Genomic DNA, 25424 nt, shown 5'->3' on the forward strand with positions numbered 1-25424 from the left:
GGCATACTTGCACATTTCCCCCACCACTGAAATGCCTTGGTGACTTACAAACCCTAAGTAGGAGCTCTAAGTGTGGCCTGGAGAGGTTAAGGACTTGACCAGTGGTTATCATTAATAATTGAAAATGGAACTCTTGTATTTCCCTTTCAGGCATACTGTCTATTAAATGACTTCCTCATTCCCCACCGCCCCAACCCGCGTTGGTACTGGGGTTTGAACCTAGGGCCTCATGCTTGCTAGGCAGACGATCCACCACTTGAGTCACTCCGCCAGCCCCTCTCTCTATTGTTAAGGCATAAATGACAAATAGAAATGGTTCATACATATGGTACACCACATGTTTTAACATATGTATATATAGTTAAGTGATTAAATAAAACTAATTAACATATCCACATACTTTTTTTTGTAGTGAGAACATTTAAGATCTACTCTCTTGGTCGGGCGCCTGTGGCTCGGTGACTCACACCTGTAATCCTAGCTACTCTGAGGCAGAGATTAGGAGGGTCGTGTTTCCAAGCCAGCCCAGGCAAATAGTTCCAGGAGACCCTATCTTGAAAAATCCTTCACAAAAATAGGGCTGGTGGAGTGGCTCAAGGTGAAGGCTCGGAGTTCAAGCCCCAGTTCCGCAAAAAAAAAAACCACAAAAAAACAAAAAAACCCACTCTCTGCAATTTTTAAGTATACTTTGTTAACTGCAGTTAATCAGCTGTACGATAGCTCACCAGAATGTACTAATCTTGTCTGAAACTTTGTATCCTTTGACCAACATCTCCCTACCCACACCCGCCCTACCCCCGCGCCTCAACAAATAATTCATTTACAGTGTTTCTATGAAGCTACGAAGTTGCTCTTGTACTTTTAGGGAAGAAGCACAGAAATAGAAGGTACTTATCCATCACGAATAACAGAAAAAACCTGAACACTCTGAATCCGGGATCCTGAGTTCTAGAGGTTAGGTCTGAAAGCTGTACGGGGTGCGGGGGAGGGGGAAAATCCAAAGACGACCTGATAAAATAACTTGAATCATGCAGGAATTTGGACTTTCTTACAGGCTAAAACCTACCACTTTTTCTCAACAAAGATTTCAGGCTGACTGAAGCGCTAGCGCTGTGTGCCCCACTATGGGTCACCACCCTATGCTTAAATTCGGGAGTCCAATACCGCGCTAGGCCCGGAAACCGGGGAATCGGTAGGTGGACCAGCATCCTCCGGCTGAGAGTACGGGTGCTGGCGAGAGACCCGTCACATCAAGATGTAGACGGTCCAACTCTCAGTACAAGCTGCCCAGGTGCCAAGCTTGGGGCGGGCTCACACCTTCTGTAAAAGGTTTACTCTCACCAGACGCCTCGAGTTCCCAGCGCCCTTAGCAACCACTGGCAATGTAAAGCGGAAGGACGACACCTGATCCCGCCCTCCGCGTGCTAACCCTGGTCGGGTGAGGAAATGCATTGGCTCAATCGCCTCGGCGAGAACCGATATTAGCCAATAGGACGAAGGAATAGGAGGGCGGGTTAAAGAGGTCGCGGGCGCACGCGCAGTTGGAAGCAGGGAACCTTGGCGCTGTGGCCGTGTGGTAGAATAGGGTGCTGGTTGGAGTGGTGTTGGCCCTCGGAATCCCTGCATAGTCGCTGTCGCCTCCATCTGTCCTCGCCATGTTCCTCACCCGGTCTGAGTACGACAGGTCCGTGCGGTGGGAGAAGCTGGGTCGGGATTTGGGTGGGCGGGCCCATGGCCCGGCCGCGGCCTGGGTTCTGCCTTGTCATGAGGCGCCCCGGGATTCCGACTCTGGCCGGATCTGGGGATTTCTTGCCCTCCCCAGGCGCCCGGCGTGATTCCTGAAACTAGACTTGAGAAAATTGGCCGTGTGTGTCCTAGCGCTCAGTCACCGAGTGGGTTCTAACTCTGCGGAAGCGAAAAGCTGGGGTGTGCTTTGGAAAGAGGGCGGGGGGGGGGGAAACAAGGATTTCGACCTTTCACCCGGAGAAGGTCAGGGGTCAGCAGTAACGCGGTTCATCTTTTCGAGCTAGGTATGACTGTTTTTTTGTTTTTGTTTTTTTTAAAGTGAAATGTGCTGCCTGGAATAAAAAGCCACTAGAGCCTGTTAGCAGGGTTTGTAGTAAGGCGTGCTGGGACGTGTATTTTCTCCAAAAGCACAAAGGCAGCCTTAACTGTGTCCAGATACAGTGCCTAGAATCTGATTTTATAGGAAAGAGAATATAGAATGGTTCTCAGGTGGTTTCTCATTGTGCTGATTCCACTTGACCAAGGTTTTTCTAACTTCTCTAAAAGTTTAAAACAAGTTAATTGTAGTGTTGTGTCGGAGGCCATATATTTTCCAAAAGTTGTGATTGTGTTTATCAGACAAACTTTGGAGTCTTGGAAATGCAAACTAATGCTAAATTGTACATATTCATGCTGCAGGCATTTTTACTTTCAGTTTCTGTTTGGGGCAGTTAGGTTTCCACATAGCTATTAAGTTTGTTTAAAAGCTGGGAAAAGCAGACATTTTCTTTGTACCAGGTAGCCGGAGAGGCTGCTTTTTTTGGCAAGTATATGTTTACCCTGTCAAAATTTTATCACCTGGAACTGCCACGTTTTCATGCTTTTACTGACTTATAGAAGATACATGTGAAGTTTTTAAACCAACATCTTTTCCTTCCATTAAGTAAAGTGATTTTGTTGGTCAGTATTTAGCTTCCAGGGCATTGAAGAGAGTCATCGTTGGGGGCTTGCCAAGCAAATGAGAAGCCCTGGGTTAAATTCTCCAGTACTGGGGCGGGAAAAAAAAATCATCTTTGGGTTGTATAATTTTGAGTTTAGGTGTGTATGAGAAAATTGTGATTCTCATCAGAAAGGCTTTAAATCATTAATACTTCACATACCTATTGATTGCTTCATTTTAAAAAAGATTTCTCAAAAATGCCTAAAATACAGCCTTTTCTTACTCATTTAGCTAATGTATTTGAGTGCTGTGTAAAAGGCATTGTTCAGGGTACTTGTCACAGAGGAGTGAACCAAATCAATATCCTTACTCATGTAAGAGATCTTGTAAAGAAGATAGTATACAGAAGTATCTATAGTATGAGACAAATGTTTTGACATCATTAAGGAATTTAAATAAAAACTGGAAGCTCTGATGAGAGAGATTGCATTTAATATTAGGGGGGCATGGAAAACTTCACAAAAGAGCTAATGTTTAAACTGGGTCTTGAGAGAGAAGAATTTTAATAATGAAGACAGAGTTAGTAGTGTGGAGTCAGAGAATATAGAATGAACACAAGAGTGGAAAAATAGTGCATATTTGAGAAAAGTCCAGTCTGATTGGCATGTGTTATACACGTTATAGGAACAGCAGGAGATATGGGACAAACAGAATGGTGCTAGATATTGGATGGCTTTTAATACAAGGTTAAGGAGTTTGTGTTTTACTTGGTAGACTACTGTTGCTGTCAGGTTTTGTTTTAAATAGTACCTAATCATAATTGTATTTTATTGAGACTAATTGGCTGGATTAGAGGAAAGAGCAAGTCACACAAGTTAGGAGGCTATTACAATAGTTAGGTGAAAGGTAATGAGGACATTGAGAATAGGAGAAAGAGAAATAGGGTACTGTGGAGGAGAAATTGATATGGATTGGTATAACTTGGCATATGGCCAGATATGGGAGATGATGGGTAGTAATGAGTCACTCACATCATTCAGAACTTTCTAACTCTGGAGAACAGGAATATCGGAGGCGCTTTAAAATAAAATTGAAGTAGGAATGGTACAAGATGAATCTGATTTTACAGGGTGACTAAATTTAAAGAAATAATATTTCAGATTGGTAAATGCTGAACATTAGGTGCTAATGGGAAGTCTGGTGAACATGTTCAGCAGGTATTTAGATGAATTAGGGAAGAAGTCAAATTGGTAACAGAGATTTAGCATCTAAGGTGCTTAGACTATATGAAATGGCCCAAGGAGACAATATTAGGTTTGAGAAGAGAGCCAAGATCTGAGCCTGTATATATAAGGAAGGATGTAGTAATGCCTCATTAGGGTGAAAAAATAATACAGCATTTTACGACTTAAGAGTTCTTTCATACTCTGCAGTTCCATACTTGTCTAGGACAAAGGCAGCACTTTTTTTCCCTTTAAGGGAGTTAGAGCTAGTAACGGCAAAACTAGAACTCAGTCCCAGGTCTTCTGTCCTCAGACTTCTTTCAGCAATCTTGAATCTTTGGAGCCCTGAACTTCCTCAGGAGCAAATAGGGGAGGGGTTGGTGGGATTGTCTCTGCACCCAAGTAGTGTTTAGCCAGAATAATCTTCAGAGGCAGTGTTGTGAAATAATTGTGTCAGAAAATCTGTGTCAGATTTTCTCAATTCTAATTCTAGCTCTGCCTCTTTTATGCTGAGTGGCTTTGGGCAACTTCCTTAACCTCCTGTGTCTCAACTTCCTTATTTGTAAAATAGTATCTACCTTAGATTACTGTTTCATAGAATCATTTTGAAGATTGAGTTAAATTATTTAAAGGTTTATAACAGTGCCAGATATAAAGTAAATGTCCAGCAAGTGCCAACTTTTAGTATTATCTGCCTTGTATTTTGGAGTTACATATAAAATTTGTTTTGAAACAAGTTTTTGATCAAACAGATTTGAACACTGTACTACATGCTACCTGTTGTAAAGTACAGACTTCATAAACTAAGGATTTCAATCATTTTCATTCACCTATTCAAGTGTTTTTTTAAGTGTACATTGTGTGGTAAAAGCTTTTATAGCTGACACTATGATTGGAGCTTCGTCTTCATAAGGATTTCTGACACACTGGAGCAAGGAAAAGTAGGGGGTATATTTTAGAGAAAAAAGCAGTCAGGCATGTAATTGGTATAAATATTTATGGAGTGAATGAACTAGTAATTGGTATAAATATGGAGTGAATGAACTAGATTAAGTTTTAGGAACTATATAGATCTTAGTTTGTTGTTAAGATGACAATACTATTTCATACGTTTAAGTAGAGAAATGTACCTGTGACTGACTTTTACTCAAAAGTAAGCCATCAAATGCACATAAGGAAGAGGATAAGGAAAAATGTACATTTTCTCAAGAATTACCTGATAGTTTGGGGACATAAATTTATCAAAGGAATTGGTAGGTTGATTGAGGTAGAAAAGTTACCCACACTCCTTTGATCAATTTGGGAGGATGTTATGGGAGTGGGGCAGAAGTGTTCTCTGTGTAGATTCCGTTGCCTTGAGAAGCTGTTAATGTATTAAAAATGTGGGCAAAGTAGAGAGTAATGACAACATGCATGTCCTGTAGTCATCTGAGCTGATTATCAAAGAACTTGAGTGCAGGGGCTCTATGATTCATTTTTCTGACAATTTTTAATACATACTGTTTTATTTATAGGGGCGTAAATACTTTTTCTCCTGAAGGAAGATTATTTCAAGTGGAATATGCCATTGAAGCTATCAAGGTATAGTAGTAACTTCATACTTTGCTAGCAGAACATTTGGAATAAATGTGTTTTAGCTATTCCTTTAGAAAATGGTCTCATATCCCTTTAGCCAGCCACTATTAATCATTTTTATAGCAATTTAAATTCTGTTTCTGACATCTGTTTCATGTAGCTTTTTCTCAGTGGATGTGGAGGGACATGTTGGGTTTATAATTCTCTTGGCTTTAAAGAAGGGTGTAGAAGACTAGAGTTAGTCCCTCTATTACTTTCTATATTTTGTTGTCTCGAGCAAGTCATGTAACTCATCACCTCTGTAGCTTTGTTGGTAAAGTTGTGAATTTGTAATAGAGACTAGGAGCTGAATAACAGATGTTTCCTGTAACTTAGTTATATAAAATCAAATCAGCATTCCAAAAATTAGAAAGTAAGATAACTATACCTAAAGTTAGTTCTCATTTGGGAACTGTACTGCTGATTTATGGATAATCCAAATAACTTTTTAGTTCATGTATATTTGAAAAGAAACCTGACAGAAAAATAAGAGAGTTCAACAAAACGTGTCTAAAATCTTTGAATATAGTGATGAGAAGTAATCATGGGGGGGAATGCTTAAAAGAATAAAAGATAAAAAAATGTCCAGGCCCCACCCTAGAAGTTCTGATTTGGACTGTCAGGCATTGGGCCTCTTATTCTAATATCTAACAAGGATTGAGAATCACTGATCCAGTCCAACCCTTCCCTCTGTGCTTGAATTGTCTTTATAGCTCCAGACAGCATCTGTTTGATAACCTCTGTCTGTATACTAGTGACAATATTTTGTCATAAGAGAGCTCATTCATTGTGAAACAGTTCATGATGTAAATTTATCCTTGTATTGAATCAAGATACTTGCTTCATGATCTTTCCTTCAGTCGGTCCTAGTTTGCCCTTGAACCACATGAGTCGTTTAAATCTCTTCCATAGAACAATTCTTCACATAATTGAAGAAAAGTGTTGTGTTTCTAAGTTACCTCTTTTTGAAAGAGTGTACCGAGAAAATTGTTATGTAAGAAGCTGGGATAGTTGAAGTCATAGAAGTAGAAGTGTTATAATAATAGGACAGAAAATAATGGGCCACTTACAAGTGCCTATTCTTATTTCTGGTAACCTTTGATCTGTATTGACAACATACATTACCACGAAGTGATAGACCAGCAGAATTCAAGCTGTAGTATTTTTTTGGGCCTCAGCTAAGACGATATTTCTGCCCAGGTGTGCAAGACAAGTAATTCTTATTTTTTAAAGATCTGTAGGGCTAGTAATTTCTTGATTGTCTAAAGGTAATGAGGTAGTATATAATCTCTGTAGTCTTAGATTGGACTAGGATAGAGATAGAAATGTGACCCTTAATGATGAGACCTAGCCATTGTGAAGATTGAAGTGCTGTGGAATTTAAATGCCCCTGCTTATTGCCTTGGCAATTTATGAGTGGCCAATGAGAAATCAATTTAGTAATACAAGACTTTAATACTATGAAAGCAGATGGAGGATGACTAAAAATCTCTGACCATAGAAATAATCATTTCAAGGTACCATGTTAAGGACATGGGTAAGATATAGGCAGCAGAGGTGGAAAAAAGAGTGCCTTTTGAGTAGGTTTCTTGGGTGAAGGAGTGGAAATCTGCTAATGTGAAAATTACTATATCAAGCAGCTGAACATTAGTTCATTAGTTACTATGTTAGTGAATTATAGCAAGATACACTGCACAGCTGGGCGTAATGCTGTATGCATTTAATCCCAGCACTAAGGAGGCTGAGTTAGGAGGATCATGAATTTGAGATCAGCTCAGGCTACAGAATGAGTTTGAGGCCAGCCTGAGCTATATAGCAAGACCCTGTCTAAAAAAAGGAAGGAGGGAGAAGGATAGGGAAGGAAGAGATACTCATAGACTTGGTTCAGGTGTTCCCTTATTTCCTTTTTCCCCTCTCCCTAGTTCCCACCAAGGTCAGTAGGAGGAAAAATTTAGACAGAATTATGGTATTGAAATATCTGGAGGATAAAATAGCCTGTCTCAGAAATACTGACTTTTTTTGATTGGAAGCCTAGAAAGTTTTTTTAAGTTGGAGACAAAATTGAACAGACTAAGAATTTATTTTTGTGCTTTGAAAGCACTTTCTTTACACAATAATAACAGTATCCAGGGATTGTTGGCATTTTAGACTGGATAACTCTTTGTTGTGTGGGCTGTCCTATGACTTGTAGAATGTTTAACAGCACTCATAGCTATTACCTGTTACTTAGGTTTCTAGTTGTGGACAACCAAAAATGTCCCCAGGCTTTGCCAGTTGTCTGGTAGTAGGCAAAATGACCCCCAATTGAGAATTGCTCAGCTAGAAAAAAAATTAGATAGTAGGTAAGAGTTCTTTGCTGTCTTGGATAGTTGCGGATTCAAGATCAATATACTATATATAAAACAGGGGCTGTGGATATGGCTCAGAAGTAGAGCACTTGCATGGCATGTGTCTTGTAATTTTTAGCTCCTCCATTACCATTTCTAGAGGTCCTGGTTGCCAGCATTTCCTTTGGGGTGGGGGTTGCTGTGATTAGAATTGGGTTAATTATTATTAACCTATCTTTTAGCTTCAAGATTTATGTTTTCTCACATTCTCCTTGTCTAGTGGATTTATGCTTTTTTTTTTCCCTTTTTCTTTTTGATGGGACTGGGATTTGAACTCTGCTTTGCACTTGCAAAGCAGGTGCTCTACCACTTGGCCACACCTCCAGTATTTTTGCTTGTTTTTAAAAAGCCCTTTAATCTTATATTGACAGACTTGCGGAAAGATTAAGAGCCAATATGTTTTATGCTGTGTCTTTAGTTAGAAAGAAGTAAGAGCACCCACTTTTTACTTAAAAGGTTTTGACAATTTGTCTCCTGTAGTTATGCATGTATCCATTGATTTGAAAAATGTATGTTGTCAGACACTGGTGGATCCCACCTCTGTAATCCTACTTACTTGGGAGGTTGAGATTGGGAAGAGCATGATTCCAGGCCAACTTCAGCAAAAATGTTCATGAGACCCCCATCTCAACTAATAACTGGGCCCAGTGTGCCTGTTATTCCAGAAGTGGTAGGAAGCATAAAATAGGATAGTAGTCCAGGCCAGCCTGGGCAAAAAGTGAGATCCTATCTCAAGCAGTAGAACACTTGCCTCGTAAGCAGGAAGCCCTGAGTTTGAACCCGAGTACTGCAACAGAAACAAAAAACATGATAATGGGAGGCTGAGGCAGGAGGATTGTGAGTTCAGGGCCAACCCCCCCAAAAAAAAGACCAAAGGGGGTTTGTGGGAAGCACAGTTAAAAAGCTGGCATATGTTTAATAACACTTATTTATTAATAACAGGTAGGATTTGGAGTTATAGAAAAACAGTATGTATTCCAAAGGAGAGAGCCTTAGGAGGGGAACAAGAGTAGGTGATAATAAAGGTTAAACAAATGGGTTGAGCCATACATGAGTGATTTTTGCTGGATAATAATGAGCAATAAAATCAGAAGGAAAGGTGAGTACTCTGAAAGCTCTTTTGGATTTTAAGTTATAGGCAGCCCAGGGAAAGAATAGTTCTTGAGAGAAGAAAAAATAGCATTGTATTATTAGGTCAATCAAGCTATAACATGAAAGATACATTGGGGAAAAGAGAGATTAAAGATGAACAGACTAAGTAGGAGCCATGTAACTAAATTATGTGGTAGGTACCATTTTAAATGTTAATACTTATCCTTCTTGATGTAGGTATTAGCATTATCTTCATTTTGCAGATGGGAAACTGTGGTATATAGAGGTAGATGACTTGGATGGTGGCGTGAAGATAAAGGGATAATTTCAACTATATTGTGGACTGCTAGTGACATTGATCTTTTAATGTGGTTGCGTCGATGGTGATGTTTTCTTTTTTTTCTGGAGGTCATATAGGTTTGGGGAATATTACCTTTTGGAACAGATCAAGTAAGATAGCAGAGGTGAAGAGAGACCAGGTCTAGAAAAGGCTATTAGAGTTTTATTACTTTTTTGTCCACTATAGTTACTACTTTAGAATCCGTCTTCCCCAATACTGGCAATTTTTCCGATTTAAAAAAAAATTTGCATGTAATAGTTGTGCAGGGGGATGCATTGTGACATTTACATATATACTTACAATATGTCTTAATTCGATTCACGTATCCATCGTTTTCCCTGATTGCTCCTTCCTGTTTTTCAGATGTTTTCAAGACTTTAAATTTTCTCTTTAGTTTTTTTTGTGGTGTTGGGAATCAAACCCTAGAGTTTCACACATGCTAGGCAAGTGCTCTACCACTGAGCCAAATCCCTAGTCATGGACTTCCTCTTTAGAAGCACAAAATTCTATAAATGAATGCTTTTGCTGTTGACTGTAACAGCATATTGCTGCTCCTTGTTACCTCTGCATACTAAATATGGAAGATTGAAGCTCTGTCTAGTGAAGGTATACAGAGAGATTTCTGCTAAGTATGTGAGACTGTTCTTTGACCTGTACATGGTAACCATAGCATGTTTCTTTTTAGCTTGGTTCTACAGCCATTGGGATCCAAACGTCAGAAGGTGTATGCCTAGCAGTGGAGAAGAGAATTACTTCCCCACTCATGGAGCCTAGCAGCATTGAGAAAATTGTAGAGATTGATGCTCATATAGGTAAGTAGTAGGGAAAAGTTGTGTTTTTTTTGTACAATCTGGCCTGGGCTAATTCATCTTCTATAATGTTCCAAAAGAGGTTCATAAGATAAATGCCTTATGCCCTGATGAACTCATTTTCTAACAGTAGACAAATATATATATAACTTTAGGAGTAGGAAGCAGTTGCAGGACTCATTTATGTTTAACCTCCTTCTAGAAGATTCATTTGTCCTCAAATGTATTTTGTTTTATTTTTGTTGTGCTTGGAATTGAACTCAAGGCCTCACACATGCTAGACAAGTGATTTTTTTGCTGAACTACACCTCCAGTCCTTGGCAAATATGATGGCTGTTGATGTATGTAAAGATTGAATCACAGCCTGTTCCCTATGATGTTCAGGTCTTCACCGATTATAATGTTAGCTCTGGTGGGAGGTCAGGAGGTGAGGTGAGGATTGTGTTGGAAGCTGGGGTGTCCACTGAGAAAAGAGAAATTCTAAAGATCTTTGGAGTATGTAAGGTTTATAGAGTTATAAGAATAATAGACTTACCAGATCAGACTTCTTCCTCTGTTTTTAGATTGTTTTTTTCTTCCTTGTTTCCCCTCTCCCCTCTTTTTTTGGTCTTTGATGTAATTCCCTTGCCTTCACTTCTGACATTATAGCATTACAGGCTGACTAGTTCTCCTTATTTACAGCATGCATGGTAGTTGGCTATCCGCAGTTTTTAACCTATGTAGTCATCTAATTAATGAAACAGATAAAATAATTGTTTAAGGCATGAGAACCAAATGGCATGATAACTATGGGAGCTGAATATTATCTCTTTCATAGATGTAGAAACAGATTTTATCTTTTATAATTAGAAAATTATATCTACTTTATCTCAAGTAGCCTGTCTTTTTAGGCATAGGTCAATGTCACTTTATTCACTAAATAGAAAACATACGTTGTGTCAGTTGTCCATGGTGATAGAGGGGATAGTGGCAGGAATCAGACATATTCCCTGTCTTCTAGGACTATATAGTCAAATTGTGGTTGTCCACATAGTGCATGCTCAGTAAGGATATAAAGGAGGAAAATTAGTTTTTTCTGGCATTAGTGGTAGTGGACCTTTGAGAAAAGGATTTCATGAAAGTGATGCTTAAGCTGAGTTTAATTCTGAAATACAAGGAAGTGCTTACCAGACAGACAAGTGTCTGGGTATAGCAGAGGAATCATTCTAGTCAGAGGAATAGAAATGAGCACAGCTCATTACATAGGTACTTACACATTACATAAGTACTTTAGTGTTATTCGAAGATGAACTGTGACAAGAGATGAGTCTGGGGTCAGATAGTAGAAGTCTTTTTTTACTCTGTTAAAGGACTTGGACTTGATCCTTTTCCATTGATAGGAAAGGTACTAAGCAGTGAAGTAATATCCCATTAGAATTTTGGCAAGACCATTCTGATAGTAGTATTAAAGGTAGGTTGAAGGGAGCTGAAACTGAAGGCAGAGAGATCAATCAATAATTTGTTTTTTTGTTGTTTGGTTGGGTTTTTTTTTTTTTTTTTTGGTGGTTCTGGGGATTGAACACAGCCTTACAGTTGCTAGGCAAGTGCACTACCTTCAGCTCCTTTTCTTTAGTATTTTGGTAGTGTCTCATGTTTTTGTCTGGGCTGACCTCAAAGGGATACCTCTACCTGCTGAATAGTTGGGATTACAGGCATGTTTTACTGCACTGTGCTTGTTTTTGAGGTAGGGTTTTGTCAATTTTGAGGATTGCCTCAAACTGCGATCCTCCTATCTTGACTCCCTGGTAACTGAGATTACACTCAATATGCCACCATACCTGGCCCAAGAAATTTTTTAATAGTACAAACAGATACTGAAGGCTTTAACCAAGGCAGTGGCCAGAAAATGGAGAGGAAGAGACTAATGCCAGACAGGTAATCAGATAGAGATTGGTAGAACGTGGGATCTGATTGTTTGTGAGGGCCTAGGAAGAAGATGGGGTCTGAAAGGGAACTAAGATGAGTCAAGTTGAGAGAGTGGTACATCCTAGTAGATATCAAGGGAGAAGTCTGAAACTTGGAAGAGAATACTAGGCTGACACTTAGATTTGAGTCATGGCATCTAAGTAGCAGTTCCAGCCACAGTCTTGGCATCTTGGGCCATCAGACAAACTTTCCGGTGTAACTAGTTGGTTTGTTTGGGAACAGGCAGGTGAAAAGATTTTTGATATTATTCAGAGTTCTCCCACTGTAGTCCACAGTGCAGTGGTTTTCTTTTCCTTATTTCTCAGGTTGGGTTGTTAGCATTTGCTTGTTCAAAAGTGCATTAGGATCTAGAGTGGTAAGGTATTCATAGGGGTATAATATGTTTAAAATATGTTCGTTTGTCTTCTCTACCTTCTGGCTTAGTATCTGGATTCCTGTGTCATGGATAATTTTATTTGTAACAGCATTATACTTGGGTTCAGTGCTGAAATCATTTCCCATCTAATCCACTGGGTATATGCCATGGTTCCACTCCAGAATTTCATTCAGTGTTTCCTGAGTGGCTGAAAGTTTTACAAGGATTTTGTCACTGGGTCACTTTTGCTTTTAAATTGCAGGTTGTGCCATGAGTGGGCTAATTGCTGATGCTAAGACTTTAATTGATAAAGCCAGAGTGGAGACACAGGTAAAATTAGCATCTTCTCTCCTTTTTACTACGATGCTTGAGTTTCTTGTTTAATGATGACATAGCTGCCTGGTCTACATTGTGGGTATCTTTCAATATTAGATGTGGCTCTTGGGAATGATTTTAAGTAGAATCTACAGTTAGAACTTCCTGGGGCTTAGAATTTAGTCTTCCAACTATTGCAACTTTAAGGAAGAGCTGACAGTCTCTTGCTTCTTCTGGATTCACTGTATGTAAAATATTCATTTTACTGTGCTCTGTTTCCTCATTGACTTTCTGTGGTAGCTCCATAGCAGGCTGTGGCCATAGTTTAAGGGCATTTATCTTCTAGCTGCCTTTCCTACCAGGCTTATAACTACCCTCCACTAGTAAGTAATGATTTGTATCAGGTGATAGATACTGGTTAGGAATGATTTTTTTTTTTTAAACGCAGTATTTGTGGCCTGGAAGAGTAGGCCAAGTAAGAAAAAATATCTCAAGGTAAAATTTCTTGAACTTGTTACTCAAATTTCCTGTCAGTACTTAAGTAAAAACAAGTAATTTAACATAGACATCATAGATAGGGCATTTGAGAGAAAGTGGCTCTTGTTTATTAGCATTCACTTTGTGAAAAGACTAGACTTTGTGCTTTTAGGGGTTAACCCTAATTTTCAAAGAGGTAATCTTCTGGTCAGTCATTTTTTTGGAGCCCTTTTAATACTTATTTGCAGAGCTCTCTGTTCCTCCATCTCCCCTCCCCACCACCACCTGTGGGGTCTGGCTCTATAGCCCATACTGGCCTGGAACTTGTGATTCTCCTAAGTGCTGTGATTACAAGTTTGTAATCACAAACTTGTCACCACACCTGACTATCAGAGCTGTTTTTCTTCTCATATAGTTCCAAGTACTTAGTGGCTAGTGTTAATCCACATAAAGACACTTGAGCTGGGCATGGCGATGGGTAGTTCCCGACCAGCCTGGCTACATAGTGAGACCCTGCCCCCCAAAATCAACTAAACAAACAAACAAAACAGAACAAAAGGGCACTTCAGCTTCTGACCACAGTTGACAGTGTTGAGTATAGTAAGATGGTGGACTGCTTTGATGCTCTTCTTATTAGAGGGGGTACTATTCTTTGCTCTTCTTCTAGAACCATTGGTTCACCTACAATGAGACAATGACAGTGGAGAGTGTGACCCAGGCTGTGTCCAATCTGGCTCTGCAGTTTGGAGAAGAAGATGCAGATCCAGGTGCCATGGTGGGTGTGATGTATATGTTCAGTTTGCTTAGTGTTCTCTAGGACTCAGGATATTTGTCCTTTGCACATATTTTTTCCAGCCCTCACTCCTCTTACTGTACAGCCAGTGCTCATAATACCTCTTACTTTTTGGTTCTAGTCTCGTCCCTTTGGAGTAGCGCTGCTATTTGGAGGAGTTGATGAGAAAGGACCCCAGCTGTAAGTACCATTTCCTGCTTTTAGGGGGAGGGTGGTGATTATTTTAATTTTGGGGTGGTGACTGCTAGCTTAAAGCAACTGAGATTATTATAGAGCTGGAAAAAAGTAGGGATTGACTAAAGTCAAGTGATTCTATGCTCCTTACACAATCAGAACTTGGGGATCCATGAAGAATTCCCCTATTGGAACTAGTGCCAATGCTGGAAAAAAATTAGAAGTAACTTTGTTACTATAGTCAGGATATGTTTTACAGTTTTGTTTTGAAATGGTGAGCTGATTCTCATTCTCAGATGTTAATGTAGGCATACACAAGTGCCATAGTCTTTGTGTGTGTGTGTACATGCATACATGCATCCATATATGCTGTACTATGCTTCTAAATCCCTAAGGAAGTTAGTAATTTTCTTAAACACCTTTTAAAAGATCTGTTTTCTTAAAATAGCATCCTTTTGGACTTGTGCCATAGTATTTCAGTAGCATTTCCTGACTGCAGAACCAACTATTTATACTCTTCTTAGTGAGACATTTGTTACATAAAATGCCACCAGTCTTAAGCATTTTAATCCTCTTCTTTTTGGGGGGTTTGCAGGTTTCATATGGACCCATCTGGTACCTTTGTACAGTGTGATGCTCGAGCAATTGGCTCTGCTTCAGAGGGTGCCCAGAGCTCTTTGCAAGAAGTTTATCATAAGGTAACAAAGCATTCTCACAACTTTATCATTTTTTTTAAGTCCACTAAATAACTTAATGTAATAAAATGTACAGACCTTAATTTTCTAAGTTTTGATAATTGCATACTTCCTTAGAACTACAACCTAAAACAAAACATAGAACACTTCCATCATTCCCCAGAAACGTTCATGTACTCTTCAGTCTTCTCCCACACTTGAAATCATACTTACCTCTATAGATTGGTTTTTGTCTGTCCTTGTATTTTTTGTAGGTGATATTATGCAGTTTGTTATTTTTATTGTTTTTTCATGCTGGGAGTCGAACCCAGGGCTTGTACATGCTAAACATATACCATAACCCTGAGCTACCAGCCCCTAACATACTGTTTTAAGATCCATTCATGTCATTGTATCATAGTTGGTTCCTTTTTTATTGCTGGCTAATGTACTGTAGTGTGGATGTACATAGTGTTTGTCCTGTGTGCCCACGGCTTCACTTAGCAGTTTATACTACCTAGTCTGCTTTGGAAGCAAGTGAACATTTGCACTTTCTTTGTGGAATTGGAAAGTTTGGTTTTGAGTAACTCATTGCTGGGATTGAAAGCTGCCAAACTTATTATGCAGGTGGTTCTCATAGGGATATCTATTCACCTCATGCAGGCAGACTTCAGAGGTGCTTTGGGTTTGGTTCCAGATGACTATAATTAAATGAATATTGAACTAAGGCAGTCACATGAATTTTTTGGTTTCCTAGTGCAAATAAGTTAGGTTTACATTATAATGTTGTCTACTAAATGTGCAGTAGCAATATTTTTTTTAACAAAATGTACATATCTTAATGTTTAAAATGCTTAATTGTTTGAAAAAAAAAAAAAGCCTTCAACAAATTACAATGTTTTTGCTGGTGGAAGGTCTTGCCTCTATGTTGATGCTGCTCACTATTCAGGGTGGTGATGGTTGCTGAAGGTTAGAGTGGCCATGGTAATTTCTTAAAATAACAAAGTTTGCTATATTGATTGATTCTTTCATAGACGATTTCACCCTGTGGTGCTGTATGATAGCATTTGCCTGCAGAATTTTCTTTAAAAATTGGAATTAGTTTGAGAAAACTGTGCTGCTGCTTTATTAATAACTAAATTTATGTATTATTCTAAATTCTTTGTTATCTCAACAATGTTCATAGATAATGTTCATAGCAACTTCAGGCTTAGATTCCATCTCAGGAAACCACTTTCTTTGCCTATCCATATTGCAGCTCTTCATTCACTAAAGTGTTATTATGAGTTTATTGCAACTCATTTACATCATTTACATTTCCAGGCTCTACTTCTAATTTTAGTTCCTTGCTTTTTCTACCACCTCTGCAGTGATTTCTTTCACTGAAGTCTTGAACTGCTGAGATTCATCCATGAGTGTTGGAAGCTGCTTCTTCCCAACTCCAGTTAATGTTGATATATTGACCCCTCCTTCTGTGGATCACTGATGTTCTTTTTTTTTTTTTTTTTTTTTGGCAGTACTGGGGTTTGAATGCAGAGCTTCACACTTACTAGGCAGATGCTCTACCACTTGAGCCATTCTACCAGCCCATTTTTTGTTGTTTTTTTCAAGATAGAGTCTCGAACTGAGATCCTTCTGATCTCTGCCTCTAGAGTAGCTAGGATTACAGGCAAGTCACAAGTGCCCATCTAGAACCATTGATGTTTTCTTTTTTCCTCCCTCCCTGTCTCCCTCTCTCCCTCCCTTCAAAAAGTGACATTTATTCAAGGGGGAAAAAAAGACAAGATATCCATCCCTTGGCTCCCTTCCCTTCTCCCATCACTAATGTTCTTAATGGAACCTAGAATGGTGAATCCTTTCCAAAAGATTTTCAATTTACTTTGCCCAAATTCACCAGGGAAATCACTATCTAGAGCAGGTATCACCTTTTGAGATATATGTCTTATGCAATAAGACTTAAAAATTGAAATGGCCCCTTGATCTGTGGACTGTAGATTGGATGTTCTATTAGCAGGTATGAAAACAATATTAATCTCATTGTCTCTCTCCATCAGTGCTCTTGGATGACTAGGTGTATTATCAAAGAGCAATAATATTTTTAAAGGAATCTTTTTTTTTTCTGAGTCTTAATATGATGCTTAAAGTATTCAGTAAACCTTGTAAAAGATTGGCTGTCTTCTAGGCTTGGTTGCTCCATTGGAAGAACACAGGTAGAATAGACTCTATGTAATTCTTAGATTTTCAAAAATAGCAAATGGACATTGGCTGAAACTTAAGATCACCAGCCACATTAGGATCTAACAAGAGTCAGTCTGTCCTTTCAAGCTTTGAAGTCAGATATTGACTTCTTGCTATAAAAGTCCTAGATGGCATCTTCTTCCAATGCAGTGTTATTTTCATCTACATTGAAAATCTGTGGTTTAGTGTAGTCATCTTATCAATTATCTCAGCTGGATCAGCTTGATAACTTGCTGCAGACTCTATGTCAGCACTTGTTGCTTCACCTGCACCTTCATGTTACGGAGATGGCTTCTTTTCTTTAAACCTCATGAATCAACTCCTGCTAGCTTCAGACTTTTCTCCTGCAGCTTCCTCACCTCTCACAGAAATGAAGAAAGGTAGCGCTTTGCTGTAGATTATGCTTTGGTTTAAGGCGATATTGTGGCTGGTTTGGTTTACCAGACCACTAAAACTTTCTCTAAATCACCAATAAGGCTACTTCACTTTTAAAATTTCCATTAAAAGCTTTTCCTTTGTATTCATAACCTGCTTAGCTGTTTGGCACAAGAGCCCTAGCTTTTAGCCTAACTCAGCTTTTGACAAACCTTATTCTCTTAAGCTTAATCATGTCTAGCTGTTGATTTAAAATGAAAGACAAGCAACTCTTCCTTTACATTGAAGAGTAATTAATTGGTCAGGTTTTAATATTGTTGTCTCAGGAAATAGGAATGCCTCAGGAGAGGGAATGAGATAGGATAATAGCTGGTCAGTAGAGCAATCAGAATACATGATATATTTATTAAGGTCATATCTTATATGGGCGTGGTTTGTGGCATTCCAAAGCAATTACAATAGTAATGTCAAAAATCACTGGTTATAGGTCCCATAAAAAGTATAATAATAATTAAGTTGAAATATTGTGAAAATTAACAAAATGTGACAGGCACAAAGTGAGCACATGCTGTTAGAAACATGTTATCAGTAGATAGATTTGATCAACACAGAGTTGCCATAGAGCTACAATTTGTGGAAAAAAAAAAGCACCATCTGCTAAGTACAGTAAAACAAAGTAGAATAAAATGAGATATGCCTGTAGTGTTGATTTTACATGTGGAGGAAATTAGGTGCAAAAAAGTGAATTTTCTGAACTATTGGACTACATTTTTAGATCATCTGTACATTATTATTCATAAACTATCACCAATATTATATTATCTTCTAAATTAAATGAAAACTGCCGCCCTTTCCTCTTCTTCAATGATATTTACTCTATGAAAATTGGTGACTTTGTTATGGCTCAAAGGAAGGTACTTTTTTCTCTGAATAAGTGTATTCTACTTACTATTGAATTCTGAGACACTTGTAATGCTTTGTGCAAATTAAGATGTATGAGTTATTAATGTTTGCTAAATCATTTCTTCATGGAGAATGGGGGGAACTTTTTGAAGGAAAGAGGAACTATATACAGTTAATGGCTCATCCTCTCCTCTCTTTGTTTTAAGTCTATGACACTGAAAGAAGCCATCAAGTCTTCACTCATCATCCTCAAACAAGTAATGGAGGAGAAGCTGAATGCAACTAATATAGAGGTATTGTTTCTGTTTCACTGGGCTTTCTTCAAATATCATAACTCTCATTGCTAACGATTGAATACATTAAGGAAATCACACTTGCATCCTTAGTTTTTAAGTTACTGATAACATTTGAATAATAAGCAGCTTTAGTAAAGTGGTGGTGACAGAAGCCAGAATTCAGTGAGTTAAAAGGTGATGCAGTGGAGAAAACAAGAGTATGCTGCTTTTTCAAGACTGAATAATGTCAACAGAAGGCAGCAACTAACGGAAAGGATTTTTGTCTTTTTAAGCATGGAAAAAGACGTAAATACTTTTGTAAACTGAGGAAACTAATGAATAGAAAATGTTAAACAAAGAACAAGATTAAATAGTGGTAAGAAAGCTCTACAAGAGGGAAAAAATGACACAAAGTAGTTGGTTTGAAAGAATAAAATTAATTCAGTGTCATATTTGAGTACCCATTAGGTACTATGCTAGATGCCAGGGATTCAGATACATAAAATCTAATTTTTAGTTTAGTAGTAAACTTGCAGTGTAGGGGGCATACAGATAATAAGAGTTTGGGGTAAAATTTCTATAATAGCCATAAGAACAGATGGCCATGGTGACATATAACTTAGACTAAGGCATTAGGAAAGCAGATGATGGAAGAGGTGATGTCTGGAGAAGAGAGCAGAAGATATTCTAGGAAGAGGGAATAGCATGTGCAAAGAGGATCAAAAGATCCAATTACTTTGTGCTTAAAAGAGAACTCTGGGGCTGGGACTCAGTAATAAAAGCACTTGCTTAGCATGCATGAGACCCTGGGGTCAACCCTAGCACTACAAAAAATAAAAACAAAAAAACCTCTTGGGTTTTTATCTGACTTCTGGGATGTGGGATATATGTAAGATAGGAGAGTGAAAATGAGACTGGAAAAGCAGGGACCAATCTTAAATGTACTTATTTAGAATACTCAGAGTAGATAGGCGAATGATGAGGGGAAAGATAAGTAGGTTTAGAGCCAGGTCCCAGTGCTTCACACCTGTAATCCTGGCTGTTAGGGAGGCAGAGATCAGGAAGATTGTGGTTTGAAGCCAGCCCAGGCAAAGAGTTCTGAGACCCTATCTCAAAAAAACCCCAACATAAAACAGGGGTGGTGGAATGGTTTATATGGCAGAGCACCTGCCTAGCATGAGGTCCTGAGTTCAAACTCCAGTACCACCAAAAAAAAAAAAAAAGGTAGGTCATCTGCTGAGTGTGGGTGAATGCAATGATGAAATAATGGAAAATGGGGGATTATGTGTATATGGCTTAAGTAGAGCAACTGCTTTGCAAGTGCAAAGTCCTGAGTTCAAACCCAGCTTCACTAAAAAAAAAAACCACAATGGGAAATATTTGGAAAAGTTATAGATAGGGAAGAGGGACAAGGAAAAGGATTGCTAGGCCACATTAGAATACTAGCGGAGCTGAATTCACAAAACATTGTTCTCAAAATTCAAGACAGAAGTTACCCTTTAGGGCATTTTGTGTGTGTGTATTATATTTCAATTAAAAATTTTTAAGGCCAATTGATGTTGCAAGCATTAATCAGTAATTAAACCAATCTGTACCTAACAGAATGTTTGTTGGCCATACTCATGAGAAAAATGGGTGGTTTAGTTAATTTCTGATGGAGGATTGACTATTTAAGGATGGCGGTAGAGAGTCCTGGAGTGTTTTAGTGAATGTCTCACCCAGTAGAGCTAGGTTTCCTAGGATGGCAAAAAAATTGGGTACTAAAATAGGGGGCTGGTCTAGAAATGGGAGGGTCTGAGGAGTTTGAGGGGGGGTGTAGTTGGCTGACCTCTTGAGCAACCAATGGACAGGAGCAACATTTGAAAATACTTCTTGCCAATCTCTGAGGTGATAAGGTGCAACAAATCTAATGATCCTCCTATCTCAACCCTTAGGAAAGATTTTGTCAATACATTTCTAGTGCTTTTTTTCCTTTGGTACTGAACAACAGAAGGGCCAGGAGGTACTTCTGCTAACACATCACCTTGTCACCTCAGAGGAATTCAAATGTAGCTCTTAATTTCAAAGAAGGCTCTGAGACCTGTTTAGGTAACTGACACTGCAGATTTTTTTTTTCTTTTATTATTCATATGTGCATACAAGGCTTGGGTCATTTGACACTGCAGATTTATTTTCTAGTTCATTCAGTTTCAGTGCCACTCTAGTGTTGCTTTGTAAAGTGCATCAGGTAAGTGTCATCCAGGCTCTGTCATTAGCCAAATTAACTTCCTCAATGATAGGATTCTTCATATTGAAAAAGGGGACACTTCTACTTGTTCAGGACTACTCTCATCAATGCTGTACCTCCTGAATTCGAAGCCTGACAAGTCGATAAGAGTCTGTGGAAATGAGGCCCAGATATCTATATTTTTGAATGCTCCCCAAGTGATTCTAATGGTCAGTCCAAGGAAAGGCATGTAGAAGCTGCTGCCTTGGAGCCCTTCTTCCCTTATCTCCTTTAGGTCCTCAACTCTATTGGTTGTCTCTTGGATCTCTAGCCCTTCTACCAGCTGCTTCCTCTCAGAAAAGGCAAAGTCCATGTTTCATCTTAAAAAAGAAAAAAAAAAAGCTGAATGTTGTGATGCACTTATATATTCCCAGCGTTAGGGAGGCTGAAGCAGGAGGATCTTAGTTCCAAGCCTGCGTAGGCTACAGAGACCCTGTTAAAATAAAAGACCTCCCTCCACCCAGTGTGTCCTGTCTTTGTAAAGAAATCTACTTTTTGAGGTATCATTTACATATAGTAAAATGCACCCATTTAAGTGTACAGTCAGTAAATTTTGACAACTATATAATCCCTCTATTTGCCACTACAGTCAAGATGCAGAATATTTCCATCCTCTCAAAAAGTTCCTTCCTGCCCCTTTGTAATCATTCCCCCGTCACTGATCTACTCCCTGTAACTGTAGGTTAGTGTTCTAAAATTTCATATGAATTGAGTTTTGCAATGTATACTCCTTTGTGTCTAATTTCTTTGACATAGCATGACACTGAAATTCATACATGTTCTGTGTATCAGTTGTCTGTTAAACTTTATTTCTGAGCAGTATTCCATCCAACCTATTTTATAACCTTTATTGCCATCTCTTCCTCTTCTATATTTCTGTTATTGGTTGATGACACCACTAACGTACTTGTCATTTACACTAGAAACCTGGAAGAATTTAACTTCCCTTTCTCATCAAACTTTTTGTTGTTGTTGTTTTTGCAGTACCGGAGCTTGAACGTAGAGCCTCATGCTTGCTAGGCAAGTGCTCCACCACTTGAACTGCTCCAACAGCTCTTTTTTGTGTTGGGTATTTTTGAGATAGGATTTTATGAACTGTTTCCCTGGGACTGGCTTTGAACTGCGATGCTCTTAATCTCTTTCTCCTGAGTAGTTAGGATTACAGGTGTGAGCAACCAGTGTCTGGCCCCATCAGTAACTCTTGTCTTTTTTTCAAAAGTCTCCTAACTAGTCTTCCTGCCTCCAGTCTTGCCCTCCTATCTCAGTCCATTTTTTTCCTTATCATGCTACTAGCGTGGATTTTCCAGTCCACATGTAATCTTCATTGCTTTCTATTTAAAACATCTTTTATGATTCCTATTGTCTGCAAGATAAATTCCAAACTTTCTTTGGAATGATGATGATGTACTAGTACTTAAGTCCTGTGTTTAATGTTAGGTATTTTACTAAAACATTTTACATGTAATTGTTTATTTTAATTCTCACCACTCTATGAGATACATGTCCCTCTTTCCATTTTACAGAGGAAATTGAGGCTTTGAGAGTGTAGGGCTTTCCCCACAATAACAGAATTGGTAAATGGTAGACTCAAGATTTGAACCCAGGTTTGATTTTAGGTCCTGTCCTCCCTCCCTCCCTTCTTCCACCTCCCTCTCTCCCTGCCTTCCTTTCTTCTTTTTTCTCCTTCCTCCCTCCCTCTCTCCCTTCTTCTCCATTTATTTATTTGATATCAGCTGTTGCTAGGTATTCCAGGCTATATCCTCCTGCCTCAGCATACCTAGTGCTGTGATTACAGGTGTTCACTACCACACCCAGCTTAGGTTCCTGTATTTTTAACCACTGTAATACAATCTCTCCATGAGAACCGAGCTACTATTCCTTCTCCATTTCATTCCCCCATCCCATATGCGACCTTTGCTCTAACTGTGCAGAATTACCTTGATTTGCAAATCCCTCATGTCTCATGCTAGTATGCATTTGCACAGTTGTTTGCCCTTCCCCCTTGTTCACTGTCTGAATACAAAGGTTCCCTGTCCTTGTGAAGCCTTCCTGGACTCCTTCAAGCATCTCCTTTACATATGCTTAGCTTTATTAACTGACATTGAAAGCATCTGTCATCTTGTGCTCTTAGTAAGATAGGGACTTTCTTTATCTTTGGATCCCTAGTCTAGTCCAAATGTAACTAGTATATAAATTATTGATGGGATAAATGAGAAAATATGCTCTACCTGCCTTACAGGTTTTTGGAAAGCAAAGTGAGATATAGAAAAGTATCTTGTGTTGCTTATGTAAATACCCTTATCATTATGCAAATGTAAGGGGTTATTTTTACTCATCCCCTGATGAGTAGCTTCTCGAAGACAGTACTTAGTTCAAGTCCTATTAATATTGATTTCCATCCTGGTCCTGTGTAAGACTATTATATTCAGTATCTGCCCAGTTTCTGTTTTGGGAGTATTAACCTGTGGGCCATGAGTGACCTGACCCAAAAAAAAAAAAAAAAAATTCTGTACACCCTTACTTCTCTGTTTTATTACTGTTAGACCTGTCCTTATTGTCATTGGTCAAATAAATATATTACTCCTGAAGAGAAATGGCAACGATACTTATATTTTTAAGTATATTATAGTCTGTTCCCGCACCAGATAATCAGATGTCTTAAGATGTACAGTAATTTTTCTAATTTTTACTTACAAATGATGCAGAGAATAATAAACATAATATAACCAGATTATGTTAATTGTGTGGAAACTCAAATTATACTAAATATCAGTAATTTATCTTACTTTAAAATTCCCTAGTATATATAACTTTAAAATTAAAATAGGCAAAATGAGGAAATGACATTTAAAAACAGAAAAGCTTTTGAGGCAAATGTGAAGTGACACTTAACTCCTCAATATTTCCCTCAAACATGATTTTTAGAAAAGAATTTTGTTGGTACTGGGATTTGAAACTCAGGGCCTCATGCTTGCAAGGCCAGCACTCTACCACATGAGCCATGCTCCTAAACCAGCATGGGATATTGTGATCAGCAGAGGTGATGTTAAACCTGGTAACTAGTTTAATTTGAAACTAAACTAATGTGGGTTTTGGAGGGGGAGAGGGAGTGTTTTTGGTTGGTTGAATAGATTATAACTTGGACTGCTGGTTATTGAATCTTCATTCACAACTCATTCCCTATTATAGTGTTACTGAAATCTTTTCATGACCAGCTCTTTTTAAAAAAACTAAGCAATGCTTTTGGTAAAGTTGCCACACACAGTTTTAGAGAAAATGTCTAACAATAATTTGGTACTTACTATGTCCTAAGCACTTTGCATACATTAACTTTTAATCCTCTCAGCCTCTCTATGGGGGTAGGTATAATTATCCCCATTTTGCAGACAAAGAGAGGCACAAAGTGGCCCCAATAACCCAAGGTTTCACACACACAAGTTCACCTTGAAAGTATGTAAATATGCTTTAAATATATTTTGAAAGTAATCTTAAACACACACACACGTACTTTACTGATGCTTTTATGATTCTTACTGAAGTAACTTCAAGAAGTAACAGGGATGCCAGGCATTTGGTTAACTATTATGTGGTAGGTTAACCTCAAAATAGAAAATTTGGTCAATAAGAATTTTTATTTTGGACTCAGAGCTATTTTAGGGACCTGCTACTTGGAAAGGATATCCCTGGGACAGCAGGTCCCTTAGCTCCTAACGAACAGCTGCATCACCAACACAACTTCTCCTGACCAGGCTTGGCCATCATCAGGGAACTGAGCCCAGCTTATTAACCCATTTTGTTTTCTTTCCAGCTAGCCACAGTACAACCTGGACAGAATTTCCATATGTTCACAAAGGAAGAACTTGAAGAGGTTATCAAGGACATTTAAGGAAGAGTGACTCTGGGACAATTTCAATTCTCCTAATTGCCCTTAAGTTTTATTTCCAGCTCCTGTTCCTTGAAAAATCTCCAGTATATGTGCATTTTTTTATGATGTCTGTACATAAAGGCAGTTCTGAAATAAAGAAAATTTTAAAATATTTGTTAATAGTCTATTCTCTTATAATGCAGTCTTTTGTTTGAAATGCTAATGTTAGCAGGCAAAAGGATAGTGGTACTAATATCCCTACTCTATGAGAGTGTCTGTTCTAAAATTAGTGGCTGTCTGCGACACAGTCATCTCTAGCCACGAATCCCTTTGTGTTGGAAAATGGACTCAAGCTAGTCCAGCTCCTCCCAGTGGTTAATAGATGCTAATACCCTGCAAATCCATTTCAGTCCTATAGTTTGTCTTAAGTATTTTTGTTGCTTTTCTCATGGAAAGGAGATGCTACACATTGATCATCAAAAGAACATGTTTTCTCCAAAAAAATTGATGGATTAGAATAAGCCATCTACAATGTTATACTTGTCTGTGTGTCATGATGGACAAAAGTTTAGAAAGTTTTCCCTTTTAGGTTAAGGACTATAGAAGAGAGCTGTGTGGC

At 38.5% G+C, this 25424-nt stretch overlaps 1 protein-coding gene across 1 annotated transcript; it reads left to right on the forward strand.

Moving 5' to 3' along the window:
* The first annotated feature begins 1515 nt into the window (after positions 1–1515).
* On the forward strand, positions 1516–24977 carry Psma5 (proteasome 20S subunit alpha 5). The gene is made up of 9 exons (XM_020163058.2): positions 1516–1684; positions 5403–5469; positions 10007–10133; positions 12713–12780; positions 13910–14017; positions 14157–14215; positions 14805–14907; positions 18606–18692; positions 24749–24977. Exons 1-9 carry the CDS (start codon positions 1656–1658, stop codon positions 24824–24826), a joined length of 726 nt encoding a protein of 241 aa, XP_020018647.1. The 5' UTR covers positions 1516–1655; the 3' UTR covers positions 24827–24977.
* Positions 24978–25424: the final 447 nt, after the last annotated feature.

Source organism: Castor canadensis, chromosome 12, assembly GCF_047511655.1.
Source record: "Castor canadensis chromosome 12, mCasCan1.hap1v2, whole genome shotgun sequence".
In the NCBI taxonomy this organism is placed as follows: domain Eukaryota; kingdom Metazoa; phylum Chordata; class Mammalia; order Rodentia; family Castoridae; genus Castor; species Castor canadensis.